We start from the raw sequence: 12,522 nt of genomic DNA on the forward strand, positions 1-12,522 counted from the left end.
TTCCGGCGCGCCGTTCCCGGCGCATCCGGGGTCCGATCGCTTGAGCGGCGCGTCTTTCGCACTGAGTGGGACCCTGCCTTTAGGACGCTGGACGCGGGCGAGGTGAGCCGGCGCAGGGGAGTGGAAGGGGCCGGGGAAACAGTACCAGGGGGAGTGGGTGCGAGGGCCACGGGAGGCAGGGCTTCCGTTTCGCAGACAGCTCTGCCGAGGCAGAGGGAGAGGCGGGCCCGCTCGGGGTTACCAAGGAGTGGGGGGCCTAGGTTGAGTTGGGAACTGAATCCTGGACAGCAGGTAAAGAGACTCTCGAATTCTGGCTTCAGGCTTACCTGGTGTCAAGCCCTGCTAGATGTGGATAGGGCAAATTGTTTAACTTCTCGGAGCCTCATTTTTCTCGTCTGAAGTTAATAGTACCAACCTCGTAGAAGTGTCTTGATGCTTACGTTAATGATGATCTGCCTGGTCATCCAGCAAGTACTTAGCATCACCTGAAATTTCTATAACTCGAGACAACTCTGTGATTATTACCAGGCCCTGTGCCCAAGAAGGCAGTGGTATTATTGAGTCTTATGTATCTGGGACTCTGTAGAACATTTCCCTCCTTTGCACTCTTGCATGGGTTGGGTCCAGCAGCACCCAACCAGTGCACCAGTGAGTAGAACAAGTGGGGAAAACTATGTAACAGCCGATCAGAGTTTGGCACTGCCTGTGGAGGTAGTAAACAAACTCCGTGTCTGTGAGGCAGCTTGCAGCAACTGATACACCAAAATCACAATTGCTCTCATAAATTGCCCTGATGGTATATTACCATGTGGTGGTGTGTACTTGGAACTAACTTAGTGTGCCTTTAGTTCTCATACACTGAGTACCTGGTAGAGTGAGGATTTAAATTAGAGCTGTGATTTTAGCAGCTGATTTCACAATCACTTTGCTAAGTTCACTCCCTAGTCCAGTAATAGTAATGTGGATGAACCTAATCGTGCGACTACAGTAACAGCTGTTGTTCCTTGAACACTTATTCTGAGTTAAATGTTTTTTGAGTGCCATCTCATTAACTCTGCCTTGCAAGTATTCTTTAAGACTGATGTGGTAGTTAATGCAGTTAAGAAAGAGACAGCTGAATCTCATCACCCGGCTTACGGGTAAATGCGTGACACGCCGAGAGAAGTTTAACAGCAAGCCTTTATTGGGAGAGTGCTCCCGGGTGAGGTTCTCAGGTCCAGAGAGGAGAGGGGCCAGAGATGTCACACCCTGGGACAGGAGGGCCCAGTTTATATAGGGTTATGTGGGGGTAGGGTATAGAATGGGGAATGTCAGCTGAGCATCCAGATTAGGGTTGTGATGGATTAGGGGGGTGGCACCAAGACTTTAGGGTGGGCCCTTGTCCAGATTCAATGTCAAGCTGGGAAGCCTCCAGGCAAGCCCCCAACGACCAAACAAGCAGGAGCTGAATTTTCTATTCTATTCAATAAATGTTTAACTGTTAGGTAGTGTTGATAATCACTACTGTCTTCCAGCCATCAGAAGAGGTTTGCATTTGGGGAGGAAAACTAAGTCTTAAGGCCTCATCAAGTAATGTGTTTCAGAAAGCATATTCTAAAGAAATCACTTCCTGGGACTGCCAAGGGTCCAGATATAACTTCTCTCAACAATAGAAAAAAAGTAATAAAATGTGGAATCTGGGATGATGTCTACACAATTTCTGAGGCAATAATATATAGAATAACTTATTTTTTGTGGTTTGTCTGTGCGAGAGGTTTTATGACACTGATAGAGCAAGGAAATACATACTTAAGAATCACATAGACTGTAGGGACTAATCATTTGTTCCACCTGTTTTTGTACTGGTGTCCAAAAATATTTTTTTAATGGCTCCTTTTTTGAATTATAACTGATTTGAATGGACTTTGAGTTTGGAGGAAGTTCCAAAGGTAGCAAAGAGTAGGAACTCACAAGGAAGCCTTCTTGCCACTCTCAAGACTCATCACAGACTGCCTTTTTTGTCTCTTCCTTTAGTAACTGGCCATGTCACTGTCCCACCTGTACCGGGACGGGGAAGGACACATGGATGATGACGAGGATGAGCGGGAGAACTTTGAGATCACTGACTGGGATCTGCAGAATGAGTTCAACCCCAACCGGCAGCGCCACTGGCAGACAAAGGAAGAGGCCACCTATGGAGTGTGGGCAGAACGAGACTCAGATGAAGAGAGGCCCAGCTTTGGAGGCAAACGGTACTGGCTTGCATGGAGTGGCTTCTCCTGGCTTTTGGGAATGGGTTGGGGTAGATGGAGAGGGGTTGGGGAGATACCCCACTAAATATACTTCTCTCTAGCCTCACTGAGTCCTTTGGCTGTGACATCAGTTAGGGAGTACCAGTTTCCTCTTTAGGCTAAAGTGTTCTTTCACTAATTCGATCGTCAGTTGTGTTTATTGAGCAGTTATATAGGGCCTTATGTAGACCCAATCCTTGCCAAGAGCCCAGTCCCTAGTGGATGGAGATAGGCATTAATCAACAGTTCACACAATGGAAGTTTATAACTGTGATTTAGGATCTGAGGGAGAGCTCATTTCAGTGTATTTGACCTATTCTGGAGATTAGGGAAGATTTCTTTGGAGAAGTACCCCTTGAGCTGATATGAAAATAGAAGGTAACTAAGGTGGTAGGAGAGGCATGAGTATGCAAAGGCCCTTGATGAGAGGCAATAGGGTATCCATCAGGATCTGAATGATTTTGCAGGCTGGTGTGGGGAGAGGGAGGGGAGCAGAGCATAGTTTGAGAAGAGGCCCATGGCTGTATATGGAGAGCGTATGACTTGGGGCAGGGTTACATTCGGAGAAGACCTTTTTGCTGTTGTGCAGAGTCAGCATGGAGCCACTGGACAGGGAGCTCTGTGGGAAGGCCAAGGCTGCAGTCCCTGCAGAGGTGATGGAGGCCTGGGCTAGGTTGGTAGCAGGGAGGTGAGGATTGAGGCCGAAAGCTCCTCAGTATGAAGTTTTGTGTGTGTGGGCTGCAACCTGCTTCTCCAGAGTGTGTAGCAGGTTTGGGTTTGTCTCCCTGTCCCCATCCGTGGCTAGTGGGCCCGTTGAAATTGTGCTTTTTTCACAAAGGAGGCTGAGAAGAAGAGTGTAGTTCAATCTCTTCTCATCTGGCAAGGAACTCTAAAAGTGGATGATAAATAGATCAGGGTCAAGAACTGCATAATCATGAGCTAATAAGAGCATCCGTCATCTATTGGCTGCTTACTTGTTCTGGGTTTTTCACATGCCTGTTCTCATTTGCCTTATGAGAAAGGTACCATTATTTTCATCACATACCTATTAAGAAAGTACGGCCAAAGGCCACACAGCTAGGCTTTAAGAACCCTGGCCTATCCAACTCTAGAGTTTTAGGCTCTTAACCAATAAGTTATATTACATCTTTTAGGAAAGAGTTCCCTCAATTTTATTGCTGCCATGAGGATGTTTAATTACTAGTTTTGTCATTTTATAAAGCATCACTTTTTTTTGCAGTATTCCCAGGGTTTTTCACTGGAATCTTTTCTCTGTGTTCCTTTAACCACACAATACAAAGTTTTTGGCTTCAGTTTATACAAAAGGGTACTGTGGTTATTTACTTAATTACACTCCTGAGGCAATCAGTTAAAATCAGTACTTTTCATCTTACAGAATTAATTTCTTAGGTATTTTAGTTTTTATATACAAATTAATGGACATGAACTTTTTCTTAGAGTTTGATATAATCGTCTGTATACTTGCCATTCATGTAACCTCTCTTAATGTGTATGATTCTTATCAGAATTTCTTTTCTTGTTTGATTTTTGTACTTGAAATGGTGTCTGAAAGAAATGCTTTTTGAATTAAGCTAATTTTAAAAAATGGTAAAAGGAAAGTGGGATTATCGTTACATACTTTGAATTTTTAATCGACTCTACACTGATACTGATAGCTCTTCAGCCATGGAGCTGACTCCAACACATAGGTAAAAAAGTTAAATGTGATGCCAGATTTGAGGCCCTTTTAATCTAAGTAAATGTGTTGTTTTTTTAAAATGGATCCCATGATGGCCACTCTAAGAAGTTCTCTGGCCAGCAAAGTTTCTACAGGGGATGGCTGCAGAAGAGTTCTGTATGGACCACCCCGTGGGGCATTGTGTTTACCTGCAGGGCCCGTGACTACTCTGCTCCAGTCAACTTCATCAGTGCTGGGCTCAAGAAAGGGGCAGCAGAGGAGGCAGAGCTGGAAGATTCTGATGACGAAGAGAAACCTGCTAAGCAGGATGAATTTCCTAAGGATTTCGGTCCAAAGAAGTTAAAAACGGTAACATCTTTATCAAAGGACTGTGATCTTAGTGATATCCTTAGAAGGTCATTGTGGCCAAGTATCTCCTATCAAGTGGGAGTCTCAGCTGGAGGCCAGCTGTGTGGGTTGCTCCTTGTGGTGACTGATTTCTGCAAGATGTGAAGTGTGTGATGCAGTCTCTTTTCTTTCCTAACACATCATGGACATATTTTGGGTTTATATGAAACTCTTCATAGTGCTATGTGACTGCCCGGCCATTTTCCCATCAGCCAAGCTGTCTTTCTTAAAATTTTCTTCTTTTTCCAATCAACTATGCTTTGATTTTTCTTTTTAGGGTGGCAATTTTAAACCCAGCCAGAAAGGTTTTGCAGGAGGAACCAAATCTTTCATGGATTTCGGCAGCTGGGAAAGACATACAAAAGGAATTGGGCAGAAGCTTCTTCAGAAGATGGGCTATGTTCCTGGAAGGGGCCTCGGGAAGAACGCACAAGGTAACGGCACCATCACCCTTGCGTCTTGAGCAAGGGAGGCAAGGCAGAGGAAGGAGTGGTTTGGCCAGTGGTCTGCTTTTTCTTCTTTGAAAGTACGTAAACTCTGCAGCCTGCTCTGCCAACACAAGACTAGTTGTGTTCCTAAGCTACCTTGCTTTATCAAACTGAGATATAATACTTGTTTGAGCAGGAAGAAGAGGGTTAGGATCTAGAACAGGATGTAAGCTCATAGGTTGAAGACAAGCTTCTTTTGGGCCCGTCCATGATTCTAAAAAATTTGAATTCATGGCCAGTATTTAAAAGCTAGACAACCTCAGCTAAAACTCTAGACCTGCCTGGCAGTAATTGGTTCAGCTGAATCAGAGTGGCCCCAGGGCAGTGCACATGGTCTCCTCAAAGTGGTCCCCACTCCCTGTCGTCCTTTGCCTCAATGCACTTGTTTACATTAATTTTCCTGGGCCCTGAAGGCATGAGAGTTTATAGTTCCTACTCACAAGGGTTTCAGTTTTGCAAAAACAGCTATCTGTCCTTCAGGAATTTCAATGAAGTGTCGTGTGTAGCTTTTTAAAATAGCTAGAGACATTTAGCTATAAATTTGGCCAAGCAAATTCTGTGTTGGTTGCCTTCACCTTTGCTCAGTAGCACTGTCTCCTCTTGTCCTCTCTCCCCCAGCCCCGTGGAGACACAGCTCCTCTTACACATTACCTTCTCAGTACCAGAGCCACTCACTCCAAGCAGTTATATTCCTCCTGCAGGAAAGTGTTGTCCTGGTTTTTGAGTTATTGCCCATGAGCAGTCACCAACTGGGTGTAATCATAGTATTCTCTATAAATCACATTCCACTCCCTAAATAGTTAAGGTTAAATCCAGGTTATGTGTTCAAAACATAAGCTGTTTGAAAAAAAAACAACCATGAACTGGAGGGGGGATAGAAATGGTGACCAGGAACGAGAAAGGGGAATATTCTAATTTGAGATTTCAGCAGTACTAACTAGAAGTGGAAGAATGTGAAAAGTTTGGGGTAAGGGAAATCTTCATTAAAATGTTGTCGTCTTATTCGTAAACTCTTTTATAAGAACATTTATTTCCAAGACTTAACCATGTTATAAAACAGGCATAGGTGGTATAAATGTAAACTAGATCAAGTCTCAGTTCGCTTCAGTTAGAATCAATAGATTATCTGAATTACTGTACTTTCCATGTTAAAGGCTTCCAAATGAGCGAAGCCTCAAATTTAATGTGCCTGGGTTCCTAGTAATAAATTAACTAGTCTCTTTTCTTCCTGTCCATAACTTAAAAATAAATCCAAGTAGAAACAGAAATCTGTCTTTAGGACATAAGTAACCTAATGTTAGCAAACTGTTCTGTGGCCGCATAAATGCTCTGAAGTTTCACATCACGCAGGAAAATCCTGAACAGTTCTGAGGGCAGAGAAGAGGTCTCTTTGCTGGGTCATGTGTTATTGTATGTAATGTCCAAGGAAGTGGGATTTCACTGAGTGGTTTATTCAGGTACAAGAATTGCTGTGATCTGAATCTCTTTTTTTGCTGAAATTTGACAGGTATCATTAACCCAATTGAAGCCAAACAGAGAAAGGGAAAAGGCGCCGTGGGAGCTTATGGCTCAGAGCGGACCACTCAGTCCTTGCAAGACTTCCCCGTGGTTGACTCCGAAGAAGAAGCCGAAGAGGTAACCAAAAGTTAGGAGGCTGGGTGGTGGTGTCTGTGCCACTTCAGTTAGTTTGTAACTTTGTTCATTCATTCATGTCAGTCTTCAGGTGGTTATGGCATATCCTGTGCCAGACACTGCTGGAGGCTGGGTGTACCACGACGGAGGGCTTAGAGCCTGGTGGACAGAGACAGGCGGTAAACAGGCAACTACGATGTAATTAGAGTAGTGCTAAGAAGTGCCAAGGTAGAAAATAAGGTTGGGTGTGCATGTGTGTGGCAGGGCAGGCGGGAGGTGACATGCTTTTAATAAATAGGATGGTCAGGGAAGACCTCTTGGAAAGGAGATATTTCACTTGACATTGGGCAGAAGAGAAGGCATCAGCTATAGGGAGGGTCAGGAGGCCACAGCATACTGAGGGAAAAGCTGTGAGCTTGATGGTGGAGACATTAAGAAGACAAGGCAGGACCGTAGTACAGCCAAGCAGGGAAGAAAAGGAAGCACCTTGAGAGGTGGGCAGGCCACACTACCTAGTCTCGAAGGCTATTTTAGATGCTAGGGTCTCATCATCCCAAGTGCACCAGAGAGCTGTTTGCTATCAGCTGTGTATCTCTCTGCTCCAGTGACAGAAGGGGCCAGCTCTCTTGATTGAAATGTTTCTTTCTTTCTTTGCACTCATGAGGGAAAGCAGGATGCTGCAAAGACACATGTTACTATTCTTGGCAACAACCCTCTCTTTCACTGGGGAAAGAGACATTCGATAATGTGGGGTTGACTGTTGAGTCAGGCTCTCAGACTTAGACGCTAACAAGGGCCAGATATGTAATGTAAGTGAGGAAGGCAAGCCTGGGGTGAGGCAGCAAGGAGTGGTGGGGCCTGCGGCAGACAGGTGGGAGCATACCCCATCTAAACGGGTAGTTTCTATTCAGCACTAGGTGATTATTGCCCTATAGAATGTGGGCTCAACATCGCCTGATTTTCTCCTTTACCCAAAGAAGTCCAGATTTTATTTATTTTTTTGAGAAAAAATTTGAAGTTTTAAATAAAGGTAAGAAAAACAAAATGGCAACCACAAAACCACATCTGGGCCAGAATCTACCAACATCTAACAGTTCCCTCCTTTACTTTAGATCTTCCGTTGGAAAAATTTTGCAAACCTGACTGTAAAAGATCTGTGCTTTGAAACTTAGGGGGTCTGCTTATTTACCTCCCTTTTAAATTAGAGCCAGGGTTTTGTGTACTTAAAAAAATCCTATATGTTGCATTTCTAAGTTACACATGAGGTAAATTTAAAACTAATTTAGTGCCTGACATAGTAGGTGCTCAGTAAATACTGCCTTTACCTTTGTTTCTTTTTCTAGTTTGGTATACCTGTCTTTTGAACCTCAGTATTTGTAAGAGGGGAATGGGTGTCAAGGAGTATCTTTAGATGGTTTTAGTGTCCCTCAGACACAATCCTTAGCAGAGAACTTTGTGAAAATCTAAGCAGCTAGTGAATGTTTGTTAATGGTGTCAGTGGCCCCACCTGCTGTAAAAAGTGGGCTTTCTTGTGATAGACTATCCCTCTGGTTCAGGAGTTTCAGAAGGAGCTGAGCCAGTGGAGGAAAGACCCCAGCGGAAGCAAGAAGAAGCCCAAGTACTCTTACAAGACTGTGGAAGAGTTGAAGGCCAAGGGTAGAATTAGCAAGAAGCTCACCACTCCCCAGAGGGAGCTTTCCCAGGTCAAGGTATGTGGGCCCTTGGACACCTTGTCCAGGATGGGGTGTTGCAAAACACTAAAATGTAATCCTACACCCTGGAGTCAATCACAAAACATTTTCTGAGGTCCTTTGGGGCTTCTAGCCAGGCTTTTCTCGTTTGATAACAGAATGTTCCCATTCACTGCACTCACATTTTCAGTAAGTTACTGCATTCCCACTGTGTGCCAGGCACTCTTCACGGGGCTACTGTGGTAAACAATGCGCCCTTCTTTCTGGAGCTGGGAGCCAGTGAATTTAATAATATTCGCGTTATTGAAAACTCCATGCGAACATTGTCTTTAATAAGTGTGTAACCTGAGAGCGGCTGCACTGTTACAAATTCCCACCTCTCTTGCTAAATCTTTAACTTGTTTCTGGTTTGGTTTGGGTTTTTGGCAGGCTAGTTTTTACATAACATATTTGTTTCATTTTTTAAGGATAGATTCTTAGAAATACAATCACCAGGTGAAAAACAGGAAGGTCTCAAAGACCCTTAAATCTAGAAAGGGTACATGAACTTACTCTCTGACCAGGAGTGCAGAGAGTCCTCAGGGCATGCCAGCACTGAGTATTTTCTTTCTTAAGACTAGATTACACTTTCAGACAGTTATGCGCAGTCTTAGGGTTTCCTTTAATCTGGTAGCCAAAGAACAGTGGTGACTGTTGTCTGTTGAAGTTTGGTGTAGGATGGTGTGCGTGTGTCACAAAACTCAGAGTCCTGAGTGGGGTTCTCAATATCGGGGTGCCATACATCAGATTATTGAGGGGCCAGTAAGAAATGCAGATGTCCAGGTCCCACCCAGTGGCTTTGAGTCAGTAGATCTAGACTGGGCCCGAGGACTCCAAGTTTATTTCTCTCTGGGTGATTTTAGATGTTTCTTGAATCACACTCGTAAAGTGATGATAAGTAATTGTTTCATTGCAGGCCATATTTAGATTTCTTCAGTTTTCTTGAAACATTGGAATTAGCTCATTTTTTAGGTTGCCTTTCTCTAATAACTGTGGGTTTTTTGTATGTCGTGTTTTGTTTTCAAAGTGAAAACAGCTTTTTTAGTAGGGCAGTGTGTAGTACATTTTAGACAGGAAATACAGAAGCAAAAATATAAAAATATGTTATTTTCCTTCCTTCCCAGGTTTTAACACCTTAATATGTCCATCCTTTCAGAGATTTGCCTAAGTATCCACTTTTTAAACCAAAGGGTTTATTTTAATTGTACGCTTTATTACCTGCATTGATTAGTACAGCCTCTACTTTTCCACAAAAATAGATTTCTATCTTAGCTAAATAGTCTATTTTCAAATTTAATCAGTTTTCCTAAAAACTCCTATCTGCTTTGTCCAAAGGGACCCGATCTGGGACTGTTGGGGCATATGATTGTCTTGTCCCCGAGCCACCTCTAACCTAGTGTATCACAGAGCCCCCTTTGAGAAACACCGCCCTTCTCCAGTTCTGCCAAATAGTGTGCTTTTACACATTTCCACTATCATTGTGCCTTTCCCAGCCTTCAGTGTGTTTCAGAGGGCAGCAATAGTGTGGGTTAACCTGTGTTCCCTCTGCTATTCTCCAAGGTCATAGACATGACAGGCAGGGAGCAGAAGGTCTACTATAGCTACAGCCAGATCAGCCACAAACACAACATCCCCGACGACGGGCTCCCGCTGCAGTCACAGCAGCTGCCACAGCCGGGCAGGGAGGCCAAAGCCCCAGGCTTCGCGCTGCCCGAGCTGGAGCACAACCTGCAGCTGCTCATCGACCTCACGGAGCAGGAGATCATCCAGAATGACCGGCAGCTGCAGTATGAGCGAGACATGGTGGTCAACCTCTCCCATGAACTGGAGAAGATGTCAGAGGTCTTAGACCACGAGGAACGGGTCATCTCCAACCTCAGCAAGGTCCTAGAGATGGTGGAGGAGTGTGAGCGGCGTATGCAGCCCAACTGCAGCCACCCCCTCACCCTGGACGAGTGTGCCCACATCTTCGAAACCCTGCAAGACAAGTACTACGAGGAGTACCGGATGTCCGACCGCGTGGACCTCGCCGTGGCCATCGTCTATCCACTCATGAAAGAGTACTTCAAGGAGTGGGATCCCCTCAAAGTGAGTTGTTGGGGAAATCAGCCTCCATGTCTGATTTGGGTCATGCCGTGGCTGGAAGAGATTGTCCATGGGCAAGGAGGGCTGATATGGCGCTGCCCTTCAGCTGCTGTGTTTCTCCTCAGGACTGTACTTATGGCACCGAGATCATCTCCAAGTGGAAAAGTCTCCTGGAGAATGACCAGCTCCTGTCTCATGGTGGGCAGGACCTCTCAGCAGACGCCTTTCACAGGTACTGAGCCCAGGGCAACGTGCAGCCGCCTTCCCCCTGGAAGACTGCGAAGGACTACTGTTGGCTGGGGAAGGTTGAGGTGCTGGCCTTTATTAGCCTTCTGCTACTTGCTGGCACTACTCTGGGAATTTCACTTCTTATTCATGAGTTCACCCTACATTTGTCAAATGTCTGTTGAGGATCACATATGTGCTGGGCTTACCCTGGGAGTAAAGCAGACAGCCTGTGTCTACAGTAAGTGGAAAAGGCAGATGGCGAATAAGGAAGTGGATAGATAAGCACAGGGTGAAAACTGGGCACATAATGCACCTATTTCAGGGAGGTTTGAAGCAGAGGTCTCTCGGAGGTGACATTAAAGCCATGACTCAGAGGGTGAGGCATCAGTTTTGCAGAGCTCCGTTGGGAAAGCATATGACACCTGGAGAGAGGGGCCCTCATGTAGGGGCCATGAGCCTGTATGACGCCACAACAACCCTCCCAGGCAGGCAGGTACTGCTGAGAATGAGGCCCCAAGGTTGGGTGGGCAGCCAGGAAAGCAGGGAAGAGGCAAGCACAGGTCTGGCCAGTGTGGGGACTTGGCCTGGTGGTTTTCTGACTGGAGTTCCATGCTATTGCCCTTTTCTCATTGTAGAAGCGGGTAGTGGGGTACTTTGTATACTGTGAAACCAGTCGGTGCAGTTAGCCAGCCTGCCCTCTGCCTTTCTCCTTCCTATAGGCTGATATGGGAAGTCTGGATGCCTTTTGTTCGAAATATTGTTACCCAGTGGCAACCAAGGAACTGTGAGCCGATGGTGGACTTCTTGGACAGCTGGGTACACATTATCCCTGTGTGGATCTTGGATAACATACTGGACCAGCTCATCTTCCCCAAGCTGCAGAAGGAGGTAGGCCCAGAGTCTGGGAACGAGCTCTCATCAGTAACCATGGGGACTCATTTAGCATTTCTCTTTATGTCAGTGCTGCTAAAATACCTGCAACTAACAATTTATCAGCACAGCTGTTGTCATATATTAACTCTAGCCCTTTTCTCTCCAAAGCTCCCATTAATATGGAATTCATTTTCTTGGTTTATTAAAATTAGAATTGTGCCATTTGTAAGATGTAATACAATTGCATAGATTTATTCATTTGTGGGTCTGTTTTGGGGAAATGTAAGGTAAAAGGCCTACCAAGCACCTTGGCTGCCTCTGACCTAACCTGGCCTCCATAACGTGGAGACCATGTCTCCCACACGTGTGCAGAGGACTGGACCTTGGCCAGCAGAACATGTGGCCTCCTTGCCATTAACTACACAGAGCATCGTGTAACTGCCCCACAGGCTTTATGAACTGATGCTTCCCTCCCCCACCCCACTCCTGCTACAGGTGGAAAACTGGAACCCGCTGACAGACACAGTCCCCATCCACTCTTGGATCCACCCGTGGCTGCCCCTGATGCAGGCGCGCCTAGAGCCACTGTACTCCCCCATCCGCAGCAAGCTGTCCAGTGCCCTGCAGAAGTGGCACCCCAGTGACTCTTCTGCCAAGCTCATCCTCCAGCCCTGGAAAGATGTCTTCACCCCGGGCTCCTGGGAGGCATTCATGGTCAAGAACATAGTGCCCAAGCTGGGTAAGGAAATGGGGAGAACGTAGCATCCAAGTCCAGCAGTTTCAGTGCCTTGGTTTCTGTGGTCAGTGGCAAGGATCATGTCTAAACTCTGGCCTTTGAGCTGTATGACAGAGCTTAGCACAGGACACTGCTTACTGTAAAAGAGGTGCCATTTTATGTGCTGAGGCTGAATATAAAAGAAACCAGGGTCCTTGAGGCAGTGACTGAGAGGCTATAGTGACCGTGTTAGACTCAGCTTGCTTCCTGGTTCCTGACTGGCCTGGTTTGGGCTTCTGGTAATAGGATAGTCAGTTATTGGTGTTCTGAAATTTTCACGGTATTTGATTCTAAATGTGAGAGTTATTTCTGGGTTAGAGAAGAAAACGATTTTTAAGAATTGCCACGTCAAGAG

General features: G+C 45.5%; 1 protein-coding gene across 1 annotated transcript in view; it reads left to right on the plus strand.

Moving 5' to 3' along the window:
- TFIP11 (tuftelin interacting protein 11) overlaps positions 1 to 12,522 on the plus strand; it is a 15,286-nt gene continuing 2,764 nt past the window's right edge. The window contains exons 1-10 of the mRNA XM_036220525.1: positions 1 to 102; positions 2,014 to 2,231; positions 4,164 to 4,317; positions 4,634 to 4,790; positions 6,352 to 6,479; positions 8,033 to 8,185; positions 9,767 to 10,294; positions 10,417 to 10,523; positions 11,239 to 11,407; positions 11,888 to 12,131. Coding sequence (XP_036076418.1) covers positions 2,023 to 2,231; positions 4,164 to 4,317; positions 4,634 to 4,790; positions 6,352 to 6,479; positions 8,033 to 8,185; positions 9,767 to 10,294; positions 10,417 to 10,523; positions 11,239 to 11,407; positions 11,888 to 12,131 — 1,849 coding nt within the window. The 5' untranslated portion in view covers positions 1 to 102; positions 2,014 to 2,022. The remainder of the gene's footprint in view (positions 103 to 2,013; positions 2,232 to 4,163; positions 4,318 to 4,633; positions 4,791 to 6,351; positions 6,480 to 8,032; positions 8,186 to 9,766; positions 10,295 to 10,416; positions 10,524 to 11,238; positions 11,408 to 11,887; positions 12,132 to 12,522) is intronic.

Source organism: Rousettus aegyptiacus, unplaced genomic scaffold (genome assembly GCF_014176215.1).
Source record: "Rousettus aegyptiacus isolate mRouAeg1 unplaced genomic scaffold, mRouAeg1.p scaffold_m13_p_5, whole genome shotgun sequence".
Taxonomy (NCBI): domain Eukaryota; kingdom Metazoa; phylum Chordata; class Mammalia; order Chiroptera; family Pteropodidae; genus Rousettus; species Rousettus aegyptiacus.